This window comes from Taudactylus pleione, unplaced genomic scaffold, assembly GCF_031769625.1.
Source record: "Taudactylus pleione unplaced genomic scaffold, aTauple2 ptg000100l, whole genome shotgun sequence".
NCBI lineage: Eukaryota > Metazoa > Chordata > Amphibia > Anura > Myobatrachidae > Taudactylus > Taudactylus pleione.
Window position 1 is genome coordinate 11,538,635 of NW_028284502.1, and position 20,161 is coordinate 11,558,795.

General features: G+C 43.7%; 1 protein-coding gene across 3 annotated transcripts in view; it reads right to left on the minus strand.

Moving 5' to 3' along the window:
• The window catches only part of DCDC1 (doublecortin domain containing 1), a 533,665-nt gene that overhangs the window by 267,050 nt on the left and 246,454 nt on the right, over window positions 1–20,161 (minus strand). For all 3 annotated transcript variants that reach the window (XM_088470412.1, XM_088470415.1, XM_088470413.1), the window contains exon 11: window positions 2,372–2,464. In XM_088470412.1, the coding sequence (XP_088326538.1) occupies window positions 2,372–2,464 (93 nt within the window). The remainder of the gene's footprint in view (window positions 1–2,371; window positions 2,465–20,161) is intronic.

Consider the following 20,161-nt stretch of genomic DNA (forward strand, 5'->3'; position numbering starts at 1 on the left):
CTTGCGAGCACCTCTGAATGAGGGCCATTATGCTCATATTCTACTGTCCATCTGCACTAAATTGGCACTTTATAATGCTGTCATTTATACATTGTATATGTACTGATTATTTTGCGGTGGATTCTTTATGAATTGGATTTAATTTTAGTAGTGTGTTTTATTCCATTAAATTGTGCTGTTTACTATCTACAATATCTATCCAAATAATTTCTATAGATTCGTCTGAAGGAAGCGCTTGAAGTTACTTATCAAAGACCTATTTTTCTTAGAATTAGCACGTAACGATTTTGCAACCAACGATTTTCTGTCAGATTTTCCCTTGAAAAAGTGAACGAGTTTTTGAAGTGTAATGAACAATTTTTTGAACAATGGCCCTCATTCAGAGCCGTACGCTCTGAGCAGAGCGCACGCTCTGAATGAGGGCCGGGCTCCATTTTCATGGAGCGTCCTCCTGGACGCTCGTATAGCTGTGGGTCACCACCCACAGGCTATACGAGCGTGCTTTGTGATGGCCGCGATGGTCGAGACCATCGCGACCATCAAAATTGCGAGCCAGAGCCTGCGGTTGAGGTTTTCAACCGCAAGCTCCGGAGTGATTTTGGCTCTATCAGAGCCAAAATCACTCCCACTGACATCACTAGTGATGTCAGTGGGCCGGCTTCTGACGGGAGGCGTTCCCGTGGGAACGCCCCCGTCAGGGAGGCACGCCCCCGGCATGCCCACCAAAGGGGGCGTGCTGTCAATCAACATTGACAGCACGCCCCCTTTGATTGGACACAACGAGTGAAGGACTTTCCTTCGCTCGTCGCGTCTGGCGCATGCGCACGACGGAGCTCCCACCGTCGTGCGCATGCTCAGTCCATAACATCGACCCACTTGCGAGCGGACAGCCGCTCGCGAGTGGGTCTGAATCAGGCCCAATGAACGAATAATGTTCTTTCCGTTAATTAAAATCGTCATGTTGGACAGTCTGAAATGGACGATGAACGATAACTACAAACGAGAGTGCGCATTTGTGATTATCGTTCATCGTAATAACTCATAAACTGAACAACTATTTTTAACGATTTACCGATAACAACATAGTTATCGACAAATCATTCGAAAAATCGTTATGTGTGTATGCACTTTTAGTTTGGAACCTCTGTTCATCGAGAAGGTGCAGCTAAATCTCTAGCACATGGTGTTACTGTGTGACTGTTAGTGCACCTGTAACTGATCCTGCACTATATTTTGTGTTGTCATCTGCATCCTTGTGTAGAAATGGATGATTTTGCCAGTCAGCAGATAAATAGGACAAATCAGATAGCAAAAAGCTGCACACAAGGCTTAAAGGTAACATAGCTTCTACGAAAACAACGTCCTTCGATGTAAGATATTGAAGGCTTTGAATGTTATCAAGATCATATAGCAAAGATTATAAAACTATTTAGCCAGCTACTGCACTAAACTGAGATTAGCATTAACTTCATGGGTGGCCATTTGTTTCCCCCCATCGGACCCCGCGGATCACATAGGACAGGGACAAAAAGGATGTCACAGCTGACAGTACATAAATATAGAAGATTGCAAAATTATAATCATATTCAAGATAACAGTTACGTGTTTACAGGAGAAAAAAAGACATTAAGTACATGTATTATTCATTAACTTCTCCTCATTTTAAGCTTCTGATGCTAATGGACCAAAATTGGCAAATACAGCTTTTACCAAAAATAAAAAAAAGTGGTTTCCGCAGTTCTGGAATCTGCATAAAATAATATCCCACTTTTTTTTTTTTTACTTTCTGGGACCAATCTTATGTGATTATTTCATTTAAACGCCGCGCCTGTCAACTACACAGCATGGGCGCTGAGTACAAGTCGCTGGGTTTTAACCCATTGTGTTCCGGGGGTGGGGGTGTTTGAACGTGCTTCCATCGCAAGCCCTCTTGCTGCACCGCAGGGGTTAGAGTATCTCTTTTACATAATAGCAGCTCTACCCTTGCAAACTAATTGCGTGACTTTGAAAGAAGTGAAAATAATAAGCCACTTCATAAAGGCGGCACAGTGTGCCCGGGGAAAGCCGTACGGCGTGACACTATTCTCAAAATATTTAAAAATCGCTGGCGCATTACTTTTTGTTTCCTCGCTCTTTTCAACTTTAATCATACTTTTTTAAGCTTCTGATAAATCGTAAAACACAATGCGTTGACGTTTCCAGTTAGAATCGATTTTCTGCCATGGACAAAAAAAAAAAAAAAGGCAGAAAATCAGTACTTGAATATGCGAATGGTGTAATGAACGTTAAGATGGGTCTTTAAATGTCAATGAACAATTCTCATAATTTTGCTTCAGTTGGTAAATGGAGAATAGATTGATCTCCATCTTACCTCTTCATATGCCGTATAAAGTTCGTCCTCTGTCATGGAAAATATTTCCTTCCTACTGATTTCATCTGTCTGACCATTCATGTAATGTTGGAGCTGCAAGGAAGGAACAATAAAAAAAAAAGATGAGTGCAAATTGCAATGAAGGAGCACTGAATATAACATAAGAGCTAGCTAACTAAATTACAAGGTGGTAACGCACTATGAATGCTTATGAACCAAGATTTCGAAGCTTACGCTATCACCTGAAGCAGAAGATGTAATGATCTCATTCGGGATTCTGTTATGCATGCACATGGGTTAGCGGCTCTAGCGTGTAGAGCATCAGGAGAGAGGTGCACTGCACAGGCTGATAATATTATTAATGCAGGAACAACATTCCAGGGAAACGCTAAATCCAGGATCTGGCAAAGTATCGAGTTTGTAGACGAATTCAAGTTCATCAATATCCTATGGGGTATATTTACGTAAGTGCAGGTTTAAAGAAGTGGAGATGTTGCCCATAGCAACCAATCAGATTATACTTATTCATCTAGCACCTTCTAGAAGATAATAGCTATGGGTAACATCTCCTCTTCTATAGATCAGCACTTTAGTAAATATACCTCTTCGACTCTTGATCAATATTCCCTTCTATATTATTGATAGCAGCTAAATTACGATCAAAGTTTGAACATGTACTCCCAGCATGCTTCACTGTAATATGGATCCAGATTACTTTGTGTAAAAGATATCAGTATTCGTTCTAATGTGAAAATATATCTGATTCTACTACAGATTATATCATTTTTACATGTTTTTTTATTTATATATTCATTAACACATCTGGGAACAGCCATACAGCTTTCTCATATAAAGTAAAATGGCACAATATCCATGGGCTCTGAATTTTTTTTATATATATATATATATATATATATATATAATATATATATACATATATATATATATATATATATATATATATATATATATATATATATATATATATATATATTAGCTGATTGGTTTAACCGTAAAAACTGAGAAGCATACATGGAAGTTTATCTTTGGAAATAAAAAAAGTGTAACAGTTACTTGGTTACACGCTTTATTATGTGATGCATTTATTTTTGTCCATTTGTCTATTTTTGTTCATCTTTTGGTGAGATGTTTATGGATTGGTATTTATTAACACTATTAGAATTGGACTGGCTTGTAGAAGTGGCTAAATTCTACACAGTGTGAGTGGTGGCTCTATATAGTGTGATTAGTGGTTCTATACAGTGTGATTGGTGGTTTTACACAGTGTTATTGGTGGATCTATAGAGTGTGATTGTTGATTCTGCACAGTGTTATTGATGGTCACACTCAGGCCCTGATTCAGAGCCGGACGCTCTGACAGAGCGCTCGCTCTGAATCAGGGCCGTCCCTCCTACTTTTTGGAGCGGCCTCCTGGCCGCTCGCATAGCTGTGGTTGACCACCCACAGCTATAGCGAGCGGCCAAAATGATGGTCGCAATGGTCAAGACCATCGCGACCATCGGGCTTGCGACGAGACCCTTGTGGTAGGGTCTCGCTGCCGCAAGCCCAGGAGTGCTTTTGGCTCTATCAGAGCCAAATGCCCTCCCACTGACATCACTAGTGATGTCAGTGGGGCCGGCCCCAGACGGTAGGCATTCCCATGGGAACGCCTCCGTCTGGGCAGCCACGCCCCTGGCATGCCCACCAAAGGGGACGTGCTGTCAATCACCATCGAGAGCACACCCAGTTTGGTGCGAGACCCATAACGACGGCTTGGCCATCGCTATTCGGGTCTCGCGCATACGCACGACGGAGCCGCCTCCGTCGTGCGCATGCGCACTTGGGCAACATCGACCCGCTTGCGAGCGCTCACGAGCGGGTCTGAATCAGGCCCTCAGTGTGACTGGTAGTGTGATTAGTGGTTGTACACAGTGTGAATGATGGTTCTACACAATGTTATTGGTGGTTATAGTCAGTATGAATGGTGGTTCTACTCAGTGTGATTGTTGGTTCTACACAGTATGATTGTTGGTTCTACATAGTGTGATTGGTGGTTATACAAAGTGTGAATGGTGGTTATACAAAGTGTGATTGGCGGTTATACAAAGTGTGATTGGCGGTTATACAAAGTGTGATTGGTGGACTTGGGTGTTCCATAAGGAATGTAAGACATCTACAAGAGTACTCATGATTATATGGCCTAAACAACAGAGGGGTGAAAGCTGTTGAATTTTGTCCATACCGACAATGACCACATTTTTTAATATACTGTACTTGAAATTAGCTCCATCTCATTTGTATTCCAAATCTTCATAAGAGCAGTTAGCTTTGGTGGATCACATCTCGGTTCAGAAACTGGTGAGCATTCCATAAAAATGGGGCATTTGCACTCAAATAGTATGTTGTATCAGACATATGTAGCTGTCCAAATGCATTATTTGCCCCATGCACCTGAGTTTTTTTTTTAACTCCAACATCAACCATCTCAAGCTTTAGCAAATGATGGGAACTTTAAGGGCTCACCAATGCCATTGTGCTCTGTTAATGATCCAGGGTGTTAAGCCCTGTTGTTAATAGAGGTCACTTATATATTATCTGATGGACAACAGATTAAGAACTGTGCACACTTGGGTCCATGTACAGTACAATGTACACTGAGGTTATGTGCATCCGATCATGCTCTTATGCAGTATGTATTATTATTAGCTCTTTTATGTATATTATAGGTTTAGTGATTGTTTACTAAAAATTTACATTTCTTTTAAAATTATTGTATAGTCTTAGAGGTATCTTTGGTCAACTATTTGTTTATATACGTTGTAAGGCGCTGCGGAACACTTGTGGTGCCATATAAATAAATGATGATAATAATAATAATAATAATATATTTACTAAAGTGCAGGTTTTTAGAAGTGGAGATTTTGCCCATAGCAACCAATCAGATTCTAGCTATTATCTTCTAGAAGCTGCTAGATAAATGTTAGGTAGAATCGGAGTGGTTGCTATGGACAACATCTCCACTTCTAAAAACCCACACTTTAGTAAATATACCCCTTAGACTAGGGGTTCCCAACCACGGTCCTCAAGGCACACTAACAGTCCAGGTTTTAAGAATAGCCATACTTGAGCACAGGCAACTTAATTAGTACCTCAGTTATTTTGATTAAACCATCTGTGCTTTAGCATGGATATCACCAAAACCAGGACTGTTAGTGTGCCTTGAGGACCGAGGTTGGGAATCACTGCCTCAGACTCTCAGGACCTGATTCAGCAAGCAACGCACAGGAGAGAACGCATGCACTTGCCCGATGGTTTTGAACCGCGCATGCGTATGCATCGCACAGCACATGCGCGAACTGGCCAGTGTGGTCGGGTAAGCGTATGGACTACACGCAGCGTGCACGCAGACCCTTTCCGATGTTGACAGGAAGTGCTGTTTGTGGGTGGTAACGGGGGGTGGTCGGGCGAACGCAGACGTGCCTGTGCGTTTGGACGCCATTTTAGGGATGTGCATAAATTAGCCACTGCTGTGCCGCACGCAGTGATGAGACTGATGCCAAGATCCTGCGCGAGGTCTGGTCAACCACTATTATGCAAATGCAGTCGATGGTTCTCGATGTTACTGATGTTTGCGCTATTTTGCATACTCATCAGGCTTCGAGTAAAGGGAGATGGGCGGCTTAATATAGGGCTGGGCGTCTGCATCTTATGCTGCTGTCTCCGTGCATATGCATTGATTAGCATATCCTCGCAGCGGCCGGGTGCGTGTGTCTGCTAGCGTGCGTTCCTTGCTGAATCAAGCCCTCAGTACTTAATTAAAGACAATAATAAAGTGAATGATTAACATAAGAGATGTTGGTATCTAATAACTCAATAAAGAGGGTATAAGGGTCACAGGGGGCACCAGTAGGTCGTAAATTGTGGTCTTCACCTTTAGCAGCACCTTTTCCAATGGAATTAAATGTATTTGTCACTGCTTGGTAACAACTAAAGTTGGGTATACAATACACGTACACCATACAATGGTGCGAACCAGCGATGGAACGATGTGATGTAACGATACATCGCGTGCACCATACGCACTGCACGATCTAATATACGGTGGCACAATGTATGGCTAGCATGCTGCATGTAACTGCACAGCGTCAATCACTGCATCGTGCAGATTGGATGATGCGATGAACGAGTGTCGTGAACAATGGATCGGCTGTACACACAAAAATGTAGGTGCAAGAATGATCAGGAACAAAGGGAAGACCAACACTAATAATCTACTAAGACAATAACATCTAGGTCAGGTGGTGAAATCTAGGGTGATGTCGGACCTGGACTTACAATATGCAGGCGCTGTCACTTTTAGCCCAGGATAGTTCACAAACACAATTAAGAAGATGCTGGGCAGGTAAGCATCATAAATCCCTCCCCCCGTGTCATTAGAATTTTTTGGAATATTATTATGTAAAAAAAATAATTTATGCTTTCGATTAAGTTTTGGATGAGGTGCTGCAGAATGTTTCAAACTTTTTAAGAATTTAATTTTTATTTCTATTTCATTTTTATTTCTATATTATATCCAGGTTATCTGTCCATCAGCATAGGGGATTATGACAATAAATTATTTGCTTCTATCCAAACATTAATAGAAGTATGTAAATCGTATTAAGGATTTTGAGTGAGATTGGTAATTCAAAACAATCTACAATGGGATTTATTACTTTCCAAAAAATTGTATAAATTTGGATATAGAACCTAACTTGGTTGAGCGTAGGTGAAGTCAAATGATTCTAGCGGACAAGCATCTTTGTCACCGATTTAAAATTACAGTAGGCTCTTGTCGCCAATGACTATCAGCAAACTGTTCTCTTTTGAAGGGGCGAGGATTAAATATGCTTCCGTATTTAAATAGAGAACTGGCCTTTGGCACTTTAGGGGTGAAAGTAGAAGCCAACAATATTCTGGATGTTTACCAACACACTAAAATGCAGAGAGCTAATTCTGTTCATACTGTACATAATTTGGCCCCGTCATGTCGATGACCAGAAACAGTATAACAATTGGCCATATTTTTGAGGACGATAAAAGAAAGAAAATTACTAATTTCCTAATACTTTAAAAAATTTCAGGCATTTTGGTGGAAATCAAGTGATGCTTGAATGCTTGATCTACAAATAAATGGACCAATTGTTTGGCAGAAAGTAAGCAGGATAAAGGAATAAAGTCAGATATTCTACCGTAGTGATCTATGAGCACCCAAATGATAGTGGATCCTTCAGGTAAGACTAAGGCGCTATTGGGGAAATCCCCTGTTTTGCCGACACGTGGGTCGGAGGGTTTGAAAATCCAACACGTTGGGACAATCTCGATTCTCCGATTCAAACCCAAAAAATTATCGGAAATGGTGAGTCGTGGATTGTTTAAGAGCACTCTTTCAAAGCACGCTGACCCCATGTGTATGGGTCCGTATGGGGGATAAAGGGCCCTTCTATGGAAAATCTGGACTACATTATTTTTCTGTTGTGTAGGGCGTTAATATCTGGTGATCAGTGCGATCACCAGACACAAGCTTTTATGTGGGCACGCCATTTGATAGAGGATACTCCCCTCTTTCAAACGAGTGAGGCCCCATCCTTCTAGGTCATAGGGTGGGGCGGGAGATTAAGGGATGTGAAGTCCCTATACCCCCCCCGGTGGCATGAGCATGCATATGAGTTGCACTGTTGCACTGCACAAGTTTCATTACCAATGTCGCTCACAGTGAGGGTTTATTCACAAGGTGACTGACAGGTGACTCAAACACAGGTGTGTCTCGACCACTTTCGGGGCGTGTCTCTGCCTGTGACTTCGATCTTATACGCAGTAAATATGGCTTCAGCAATCCAGTTCTGGCGGCTATTCTGCGCGATCGTAGGGTTCACTCGGAAGTCCGATAATGACTGATCTGCAGCCAAGCTGCGTCTTTATACGCAGCCACTTGAATTTGTGAAGTTGCCACTGGGCGTCTCAGTACAAATCCCGCTGGCCGCGACATTGACAAATTTTTGCACAGCCTCAGCATACAAATTTGCAGCTGCGGCAGCATTAGCGTCCATCTCTGAATTAGGCCCTATAAGTGTGATATGTGAGGTTGAGCCCCATTTAATTTCTAAAGGGGTTAATATTTTCCTAATGCACTTTTGCCCCTATAAGATAAATATTAGTTGTTTTTTTGCCCAATAATTTTCATCATAATTAATAAGTGTATTCTGCCTATTCTTATGTAATGATTGGCCAGATAACTTATGGTGCGTTTTCTGGTTTGGCTAAAACCACCTACAGGCTTTCTAAACTGCCCCACATCACCAATGGTTTGAGATTAGTAAATGCTGTGGTTGGGAGGTGAAAAGCGTTATCGATGTGTGGTGGAGTGATACCACCAACACAATTCTTAGTAAATTGACTCCGGAGTGTCAGCTTTAAAAAATTTTTTATTATTCCCTGTCTAAAAGAGGTCTTAAAGTTGAATCAAGAGAAAAACCAGAACTCCTATTTGGACTGCGATTCAGAATTTTAGCTAATTTGAAATAGTCATAAGATTTTACGATCAGTGTAGATCCGGCCTGTGGCTCTCCAGCTGTTGTGAAACTACAAGTCCCAGCATACTGTACCTTCCCACCAATCAGCTGGAAAAGCATGCTGGAATTTGTAGTTTCACAACAGCTGGAGATCCTCAGGTTGGCCAGACCTTGTATGTAGACCATGACAAAATATAGATTAAGGCCCTCATTCAGAGCCGTACGCTCAGAGCAGAGCGCACGCTCTGAATGAGGGCCACCCTCCATAATTATGGAGCGTCCTCCTGGACGCTCGTATAGCTGTGGGTCACCACCCACAGCCTATACGAGCGTGCAGTTTGATGGCCGCGATGGTCGTGACCATCGCGACCATCGCCACTGCGAGCCGGAGCCTGCGGTTGAGGTTTTCAACCGCAAGGCCCGGAGTGATTTTGGCTCTATCAGAGCCAAAATCACTCCCACTGACATCACTAGTGATGTCAGTGGGCCAGCTTCTGACGGTAGGCGTTCCCTTGGGAACGCCCCCGTCAGGGAGGCACGCCCCCGGCATGCCCACCAAAGGGGCCGTGCTGTCAATCAACATCGACAGCACGCCCCCTTTGATCAGACACAACGAGCGAAGGAAAGTCCTTCGCTCGTCGCATCTGGCGCATGCGCACGACGGAGCTCCCTCCGTCGTGCGCATGCTCAGTGCAGACCATCGACCCACTTGCGAGCGGACAGCCGCTCGCGAGTGGGTCTGAATCAGGCCCTAAGTTCTAACCTGCAGTGCTATTCTTCAAATGGCCATTTGGTTGCTACAGATTTTGGTTGCCTATGTCAAAGTTCTTTTCAGGAAAATGTCAAGAACAAAAAAAGCCAATGGGTAAGGTTTTTTGAGTTACTGGAGTACTGAGAGCAAGCACTATGACCAACACCAAACGTAAATGGACTAATCTCGTCAATCAAAGGCTGACAACATTGGGGCTGAAATAAATGCTTGTTAATTTATTGAAAGCCAGATCTATCTATGCAGACTAATGTCATGGCTTAGTGCCCTTTTTTAGTACATCAGTGTGGGGCTTCCCAAGAGGAATTCTCAATGAACTGTCTACAGTAATTGGCAAAACCATAAAACTTCTAATAGATTTTAAATTCTTGGGTTGAGCCAGTTTACAACAACTTGAACCTTTCTTCGATCCATTTGTAACCATGATGTGATAATTATTCATATTGAAAAAACTGAACTTCTCTAGTTTTAAAAACATATTTCTCCAGTTCAGCAAAAAGAGAATATCCTCTGAGCTTGGACATCGAAACGGAGATGGTTTACACAATGGTCCTCAAAGGAAGACAGTAATATCAATATAGAAATAATTGTCTGAAAATGTACAAAGCCAGAAAAAAAATCCCAGTACATACTGTATGTTATGAATACTTAGGCCACTGTCCTTACTTTGGTGAAAAAGGTCATCCGGTTCGAGTAATCCCAAATAATATGTTACAAGTTTCACTGTGGACCATAGGAGTCCTGGAACCAGGTGCATACACCATTAAGAAGACCATACAAGTCATAAAATAGATGAGAGATTCATTTATCTTACAAAAAATTAGGTAATGACCGTAGTAAGGTAAAGATGATGAATCACTACCTAATGACTGTATATTGGCATCAGTGCAAACTTTCTAGGCTTCAAGATTCCTCTTTTTAGCTTGCAGTGATTGGCAATATAGTTATTAAAAGCACCACCTTGAAATCTCATTTTATATTTGAAAAGTTCTCCTCTAACTCATGCATTACATATATATAGGTTTCCATATGATGTGATGTATTTTGTGGGGTATTCTAGACCCAAAACATCTCAACAAATTAGAGAACATATTATATATTCATTTCACCAACTGGGCACCAATTAGCACATTCTCATTGGTTAATATTCCATACGATGTTCTACACACATATCAATATGTATGCACAAGATGACAAAAAAAACTTCATAAGCATTGACAAGATTCTCCAATGGACTGTTAAAGAGACAAAGGACTGGCACAAATTAGTTATTTATATATACAAAACCAACTATAAAGGCCAGCTGCAGGTAATTTTGAAAAGTGCATTTTAATAGGGGGCTATTCACCAGGGGAACAAATGTGGGGGGAAGTAGTTTGCACTACAGAGTTTAGTGCAAGACCCTTCTCTTTCTCTAGGAACAAAATCAATCATTTGTCCAGACTGTGGGAGTCAGAGTTAGTTAGTGAAAGGGGCTCCATATATAAACAAGTCAATAACTCATTGTGTCGCATTGTTGAACTGAAGAACTACGCTTTTCGAGAGGCCGTCCTCGCATCTCTCTGCATGAATCTTACTTTGTCCCCAAGAACAGGGAAATGTTTGGCCTTTGTTGTTAGCAGCCGGAAAGTATGAGAAAGCAGAAATATCCCAGAGGAACGATAGCGTTATACAGGCCAGTAGCATGATTCAATTACTGTATCAAGTGGTACAAAATGGAGTCAATTACCATAGGCAAAAGGATGGGTGGGCTGAGAGCTACTGCAGCTTTTAGCCATTCATGTGCCATCAAAGCTATATTTAAATAAAAATGTATTTATTATATATTATGTATTATTATTAATGTATCATTTATATGATTATAAATACACAACGCACAATGGAATAAGCTGGCACTATATAAATGTTAATAAGTAACTATATACTGTACCATACTTGTGGACTTTTTGGCTGCCCCCAGGTGGGCGGTGCAGGGGGAGTGGCGGTGTGATCATGTTATCATTGCCATGCCCCCTGCTATACAATGCCGATATTATAAGCATTGTAAAGCGGGGGGCGGGGCTATGATAATGCGATTCGGCGCAAATCACATCATCGCCCTTCCCAAGACCACCCACTTTTTCTCAGTAAGTGGGAGGCTGTGGGGGGGAGGGGTGCGTGTGTGTGATCAGCTAATTACAGGGTGGGGTGGTGGATGGGTGTGTGGGCAGGTGGCGGCCAGCTCTGGCAGAGTTTCCTACTCTCCCTGGTGGCCAGGAGTGCAACTCGAATTTCGGGAGCCTCTCGGCCATTCCGAGAAAGTAGCCAAGTACACAGGTAGTGAATCATAAAGGATCATCATAACTTATCCTCACTGTCAGTCACTTAATACTTCAAAACTAAAATTATGCAGGCTCTAAAAAAAGCAGAAGAAGAAGAAGAAGTCTCCTGGACATTCTGGCAAGTATGATATGATAGGTATACCATCATTTAGATTTGACAGTATGAATGGAGGGGAAGAGTTGTTCCCAAGTGGCCGCAACCCAACAGGTGTCAGTAGAAGGGTCCTATGCCGAATCAGCCTGTTTTAGCATTGTGTAGAGGTGGGAAGGAGGAGGAAATATTTGGGAGTAAGTAGGATATTGTTAATTAAAACCACAAGCACCAAGCTCCTGATGTCCTTCCAGAGAGGGGATAGTTTAGGGCACTGTCACCAGAAGATACAGTAGATGCCATTACCATGTCAACCTCTCCAACAGGTATTAAGGTCATCTGGAGATAATATGTGTTGGTGCACCACTGGAACATAATACCAACAGTACAACAGTTTATAGCTATTTTCTTTCACTGTAACACAGGTGAAGCTTGAGTTGACAGAGTAATAGGCCTATGTTATAAAATGTAATGGTGGTGCACAGGTATGTCAGTTATTTATTGTATGTATAGCAGATGCCCATATGACAGAAAGTGTGTATTTGGTCCCTTCTTAGATATAATCACGTCTTATTAGGCTCGTTTAGATGAATGAAATAAAGATATGGAGAAATTCATGTTTATTTTTCCTGAAATACCAGATTAAAAGAACTTGGGACCTTGTCTCAGACAGAAATGTAAAATCCACGAAAAACTCCTTTTATTTTCAATTTAGTGAAGTCGCCAGCAGAACTAACACAAACCACTCCTATGTCTTAGCTAATATTTGCAGGGAAGTTACAATTAGGATGTATTTTACCTTTAAGTATAACCGAAATGGAAATTACATACTTTTAGCATGATCATTTTGTGCATAGTATTTGTTTGTTTTTGATGCATCAAAAATCCTAAATTGAATACTAACTGAATATTACCCACTGCGAGAATATGACTGCAAACAGATTCATCTGTAAGTGCATAGCCTGATATATGGAAGGGTTAAAGAAGAGATGTTAGCTTCAGGATAACCTTGGCAACAGTTCACTCGGATCCACTTAAAATATTGAACGTTCTAATGTGTAAGAATATAGGAAAATTAGATTGCGCGATTAAAAAGGTGGGAATAGGGTAGGTAGATGGTGTTAATGTGTCTCAAGCAGTCAAAGCACCTTTGCGAGTGTGTGTGTGTGAATTGCAGATAATCCTTCATTTGAAAAGCACTCAGGCATGCAACATATTACTGTACATTTATATACTGTATGTATATATGTATAAAAAAAAAGTAAGGCTGACAATTTATGAGAAAACCATTTCCACTTGTCTTCTGTCTCAGAGATTGGCGACTAATAGCAATTTATTGAACAGAACAAGAATGACCAACTCCTAGTAAGCCTATGAGTCTACTTAGATTTAACAAAAAAACAAAACATTTGGACGCCATTATTCATTTCTATAATTGGAAATTGTATCGATCTAAAACTTGAACGTCCGACTGCAAAGGGCATAAACTTGAGATCTTTATAGCTTTCGGCATCTTTGGAAATGGAATGACGGATCTTATCGATATGAAATACATATAAAATAAAGAAAAATACAAAAAGGAAAAAAAAAAAAATCTGTATTGCTTTTTTTTTTTTAATGTTGTCACTGCAGAGCCTGACCCAGACTGTGGTGCTACAAGTCGGCAGCTGTGATTGCAGTACAGATTTCACAGAGTGTAATTACTGCAGTGACACTAGGGCCTGAGAGGTACAAAGGAAGAAGGGGAAAAAAAGAGGCCCTACAGGTTATTAGCGCTAAACACTAGGAGAAATGAAACGGAGAGTCAATGCGTAATTTCGAGGCCTATCAAGCCTCATCAGAAACAGCGGGGAGGAAAGCGCTGGCACTTCATCATCTCACTCTCTGACTCTTGTTGAAAATTACAGTAATTAAAAGAGAGCTAAGTACATCTCAGGCAAGGGGTCCCTTCTTTACCCACCACCTTTTAGTTGACTGCTGATTTGCCGTGACCTTTTCCTTGGCTCTGTCTGTTGCAGTCAACAAAGATTTCCCCTGAATGGCTCTCTCAAACCTAATTACTATCTGCTGGGTGATGCAGTATTGATCAGAAAGGTGGCACAGCAAAACAAGAGTACCGACACCGTGGCCCGGCAATCGAAAACTAATTCCAGGCCCATAGAAACGTTGCTCCCGTCCCACTTATTAAAAACAGCTGTGAAGTTGCCGAATCAATACACGCTGCTGAATTGCTTCTCGGGCTAAAAATGTCGTTTGTTTTGGGTTGTTTTTTTTTTTTGCCACCGCAACAATCAGTGCCCTCTGACTTCAAACGGTGGTGTGATAATTCTACAGAGCATTAAACTAGCCCTGTGTCGGGCACACTCGCACTTAGAATAGCAAAGTGTTTCGGAGCATTAGTCGGTGATCTTTGAACACAATAAATCAATGATATTTTGTGATGTTGTCGCCGAAGCATTGAGTCAAAAGAAAAATAGATTATTATAGGGCAATTAGGAAGACTGTAAACATGCTGCGGCTCCTGTGTCTCCTGGATTTGGCCATTGGAGGTCTGTGACTTGCAATGGTTCTTACCTAAAATTAAAGTTTAGAAGCACGTGGATTAACTGGAATAATAATGTTACAGGATTCGATGGTGGATCTGTATGAAAACTGTAGCAAGGGAAAAATATGCTGCAATTCATAGCAATAAATCAATCGATCAGGTTTTAGCTATTTTCTAGTGGGGTTTGGAAAATAAAAACGACCACCTTCTTTTATACAGTTTGCAGTTTTTGTTTTTAAATGTCCTTAAATTACTGTTTCATTCAGGGGCGTATTAAGGGCTTGATTCATTGCGGATCGCTATTGCGATCGCAGCAACGATTACGCACGCAGTTCATCTGCGATAGTATGCTAGTCCACTGCGATCGATATGCCGTTGAAGCACAACATAAGGACGCCCACTTTACCTTACACACATCCGTAATATTTAGCAAGACTGTGAAACCATCGGTAACATTAAGTACAATCGGAGCCTCACGCACAATTGCACAAGGTCAGAACTTACTCAGAAATGGCTAACTTCATTGCACGCTATGAGTCCTGCGTATGGCATCGCAGTGGCTAATTTATGCACGGACCTGCAACGGCGTTGAAATGCACTGGTATGCCGGCATTTCGCCAACCACCCACGTCACCACCCACAAACTCTGTGATGGGTCTGCGTAGTCACTGTGATCGCAGTAGCCAATTCACGCACACGCACTGCAATGCGTTAATCAGGCCCTAAGTGACGTGGGGGCCCATGTGTAGTTTCCGTCGGGGCCCCCTCTAGCCAGTGGCACAACAAGTAGACTCTGGCGCTGTGACAGAGTCTACTGCGCATGTGCAGGTCTACTAGAAAACGGAGCGACGGACATTTGCCTGGTGATTTTTCTACTGCACATGCGCAGATCGCTAGAAATGAAATATGCCCGCTGCACCATTTTACCAGTGATTTGTGCAGCGTTGACACTGCCGGTGCGTGACTATGGAGAGGTGAGTATCACAGAACACGGGTGCAGGGTGTGCAGGCTTGTGTGCACCTTACAGTCACCCTGCACTTATTATCAGGGGCACCGAGAGGGGGGGTGTGTACAGATTACCGGGGCCCGGGCTTCCTGAGGGGCCCGGCGCCGCTCCCCCTGCCTCACAGCAGTCCAGCACACAGCGTGTGCTGAGCTGCAGTGGAGACTGCTCATGGCTGCTGTGCAGCAGCCACAGCAGTCTCCTAAGCCTGTGGGGGGGAGCGATCACACTGGCTTTGAGCAGGGCTGAGGGGGCCCAGAGCGCCCCCCTCCCCAATGCGCACCGCCGCTATGCGGCGCTGCAAATTTTTTTTTTCGGGAAGGGGGAATGGCCACGCCCCCACGATTAGGCCACGCCCCCTATTACCCGGGCCCGCCGCGGCTCTCAGCGGGCCTGCTTATTATATATGCCCCACTGGTTTTATTTCATTTGTAACCCAGAGGAAAGCAAAGGCTTCTATGGATGGAATGGAAATAAAGATATGTTACAATCAGTGCACCAGTTCTCTGATTAAACCGCACACATACTGGTAACTGGAGGAGTATGTGTGTCAAAATGACACTGCATACCAGCAGGTACTGTACAAGAGACAAATTACTCAGGGGCAGATTTACTAAGCTCTGGAAAGTGATAAACTGAAGAGTGATTAACTACCAACCAATCAGCTCCTAACTGTCATTTTTCAAACACAGGACCTGATTCAGACCTGCTCGCTAGCAAGCGATCGCTCGTTGAAAATGTGCGCATGCATATAGTTCGCAGTGCATGTGCGCAAACTAGTACGAACACTCGCTCGCCCTGCAAAGACAGCCCAGGGGAATGAGTGACAGGAGTGATCGTTTGCAGGTGGTAACAGGGGCAGGGCAGTAGTAACGGGGGAGTGGAGTTGCGGACGCAGGCGTGCCTGAGTGTTTCAATGCCGTTTCTGGGGCGTGCATAATAAACAAGCAGCGTCATAGTACACGTCACCTGGTTGAATTATACACTGAAGTGCTCGCAGTGCTTGCGGTAGGGTGCAGCCAACCGCAAGCGCTGCGGTCAGATCCGATGGAACCCGATGTACCGATGGTTGTATATACTTCCTGGAGATGACGTCCGCTAGTAGGCGGCTAAAGACAGGCTAGTGTCTTGGTGATCGCTCGCCAAGACATAGAGGGTGTGCTTATACCTTACAATGTGAGTGCCTGCCTTGACGTCACTTAGCTGAATTTCCATACGCTAGGAGCGAGCGGCCGCATCTAGCGAGCGGGTCTGAATCTGGCCCACAGTCTGTAACATGACAGTTAGAAGCTGAGTGGCTGGTCGTTTTTCACTTTTAATTTATCACTTTCCAGAGCTTAGCACATCTCCCCATCAGTCAAGTTATGACCAGGAAAACTTCTAATCTACTAAATGGATTAGAAATGGAGAGCTTCAGCATATGTGGGAGTTACCCACCATGTTCCTGCTGCCTCTACAAAGTGGATGAGCTCAATGTTAGCCAATGGGAGTACTCAAGTTGGCTTAAGTTTTCATAAAGAAATTTCCAACTAGAGTTACCAGGAGGCTTCCCCTCCACCCCAAGCAGGTTTTCCCTGTCTTCCCGGAAAATTATACTTTATTAGAGACGCCTGCAGCCATGTTACAGCGATTATTTATTTATTTATATATTTATTTTTTTATTACCAGATATGTATATAGCGCACACATATTCCACAGCACATTTACAGAGAATATTTGTCCATTCACGTTACTCCCTGCCCCAGTGGAGCTTACAATCTACAGTATATTCCCTACCACATGTGCACACACACACTTACACGCTAGGGTTCATTTTTTGTTGGGAGCCAATTAACCTACCAGTATATTTTTGGAGTGTGGGAGGAAATCAGAGCACCTGGAGGAAACCCACACAAGCACAGGGAGAATATACAAACTCCACACAGCTATATAGCGCCACCATGTAATGAAGTACAGTATAGAGACTGCCCTATTAGAGCTACAGTCTAAATTTCCTATTATGCTCACTAGGGTTAATTTTTTTGCAGAAACAAATTAACCCATCAGTATGTTTTGTAGTATGGGAGGAAACTGGACCGCACATAGGGAACCTATGCAAACACAGGAAGAACATTCAAACTCCACTCAGATAAGGACCTGGGGGCCTACTAATGAAGCAATTCATCATGGCTCCTATACATAAGTATCTCTTCTGAAAAATAGTTCTTCGGAATAGAGATACTGGCCCTCATTCAGAGGCGGTCGGAGGATGCAAGCGGTCACTCAGAAACTGGGCGGCCGCTTGCATCCTGACCGGCCACCTCTGTTTCGGTCGTTAGGCTGTGGGTTAACACCCACAGCTCTAACGACCGCTAGGGTGATGGTCGCGATGGTCATTGACCATCGCGACCATCGGGGCTTACAACGAGACCCTAGGGTAGGGTCTCACTTGTCCTAAGCCCCGGAGAGCTTCTGGCTCTGTCAGAGCCGGAAGCTCTCCACTGACATCACTAGTGATGTCAGTGGGGCCTCCCCCAAACGGCAGGTGTTCCCATGGGAACGCCTCCGTTTGGGCTGCCACCCCCCCCGGCCCTTCCAAACGGGGCGAGCTGTCAATCAACATCGACAGCTCGCCCCCATTGGAAAGAGACCTGCTACGACCAGCGCTGTCGGTCGTAGCGGGTCTCACGCATGCGCACGAAGGAGCCGGCTCCCTCGTGCGCATGCGCACTAGACAAACATCGAGGCGGCCGTGCGGTTGTAGACCGTACGGCCGCCTCTGAATACAGCCCACTGTCTTCCTGCTCCCCTTACTTACCACTGCCTAGTTTCCTGTCTGCGCATGCGCCGCCTTCCATATCGTATATATATGTATACAGCGGCCAGCAGAACCAATCAGCGCCCAGCACCCCCTGACCACTCTTTGGGACCCATTATCTCCGCTTCCTGGGGTATTTCAGCAAAAGGTGACCATGGAAATGTGCAGGAGAACGGGGGCTACATGCTTCTCAAATTTGATGGTCCTAGGTGTCCAGGAACCCCAAAATGATCCCCCAAAATGTGACCCTAGAAATGTGTCAGAGAATGGGGGCAAATTGCTCCCAGAATTTGGTAGTCCTAGGGGTCTGGGAACACCAAAACAATCCCCTAAAACCACAGCCACCAAGGATACCTGAAACTTGTCCCTTCACTCTCCCCCCTTTCAGGGTACCGGAGATACCGGCAGTTACAGGAGTCGGACTGGCAGTGACTGCAGTGTGATGCTGCCCCGGGCTGACATATGGCTGCAGGTGCTGGGGAGGGAGAGGAGGGAGGTAAATGGAGCCGGAGGCAGTGAGTACAGAGTGAGGGGGATCTGAAAAGATCTCTCTCCCACACAAGCTGCCATGTAAACAGCAGCTTGTGCAGACTATCGTGGGCTGTACGCCATCTGAGGATGGTGTACAGTTACACTCACAAGTTCCGGAAAAAATACTTTTTCGTAATTTGTTGAACAGTACAATTTCCACACCCCCTTACTAAAGTTTAGGAATGGAGGCCACTGTCGGGGGAGAACAGTAAACCGGAGATATCAGTGATATCTCCTGCGTTACTGGTTTCATTAATGGGTCTGTTACTTGAAATCTACAATCTTAAAGGAAAACTTTGTTGAAAACCATACTTTAGTGATGATGATGAATAGACCCCATAGTGGCTTAAGACCGGAAAAGCCCATATTTTCCGTTTATAATACACGTCAGATTGTCAGTGGCGTCTCTCCCCGCGGTGACACCCGGTGTGGGGAGGGACGCCATGCGCGCTGCACCTGACGCAAAGGGGGCGTGGCCTTCGGAGGGGGCGTGACAATAGGCGAGGGGCGTGGCATCGCGGCCCTGGTCTTCAAGGAGGGGGCGTCACACTGGGCGAGGGGCGTGGTCCCGTGGACCGAACCTGGCCCGTGGACGTGGTAAACAAAATCTATCAATGGGGTGGTGCCAGTGGGGGAAGCAGGAGGTGCAAGCATGTGCAGTGCCGGCTCCCTCACTGACAGGAACCGAGTGCTGCACTTAATACTACAGTGCAGCACCTGGCTCCTGTCACTGAGGGGGATCCTGCACCTTGGTGTCACCCCTCGGCAGGTGACACCCGGGTGCGGGCCGTACCCCCCTTGTGATGCCACTGCAGATTGTCCATTGAATGTATTCACGATATAAAGTCCAATATCCCTCAGTCTTCTTTTTTTTAGTAGATCTTTTCAAAGCACAATACTGTATGCCAAAAAGTTCCCAATTAAACTGATGAGAGGAGTAGTCATTAGCTTACAGCAATCATAAAATGTAAAATGTTTAATATTATTATTATTAATAATAATAATAATAATAATGTATAATAATATAAAGATATAAGGGATGAGGACACAGTAAGGTTGGGGACATAGGAACCACAGACTCGTATGCTGGTGGTGTTTCCCATGCAGAAACATCTCTAGGAGAGGCCATGGGTTTTAGAAATCTCGTGGATAGGTGTCATACAGTATGTGCTATTAATGGG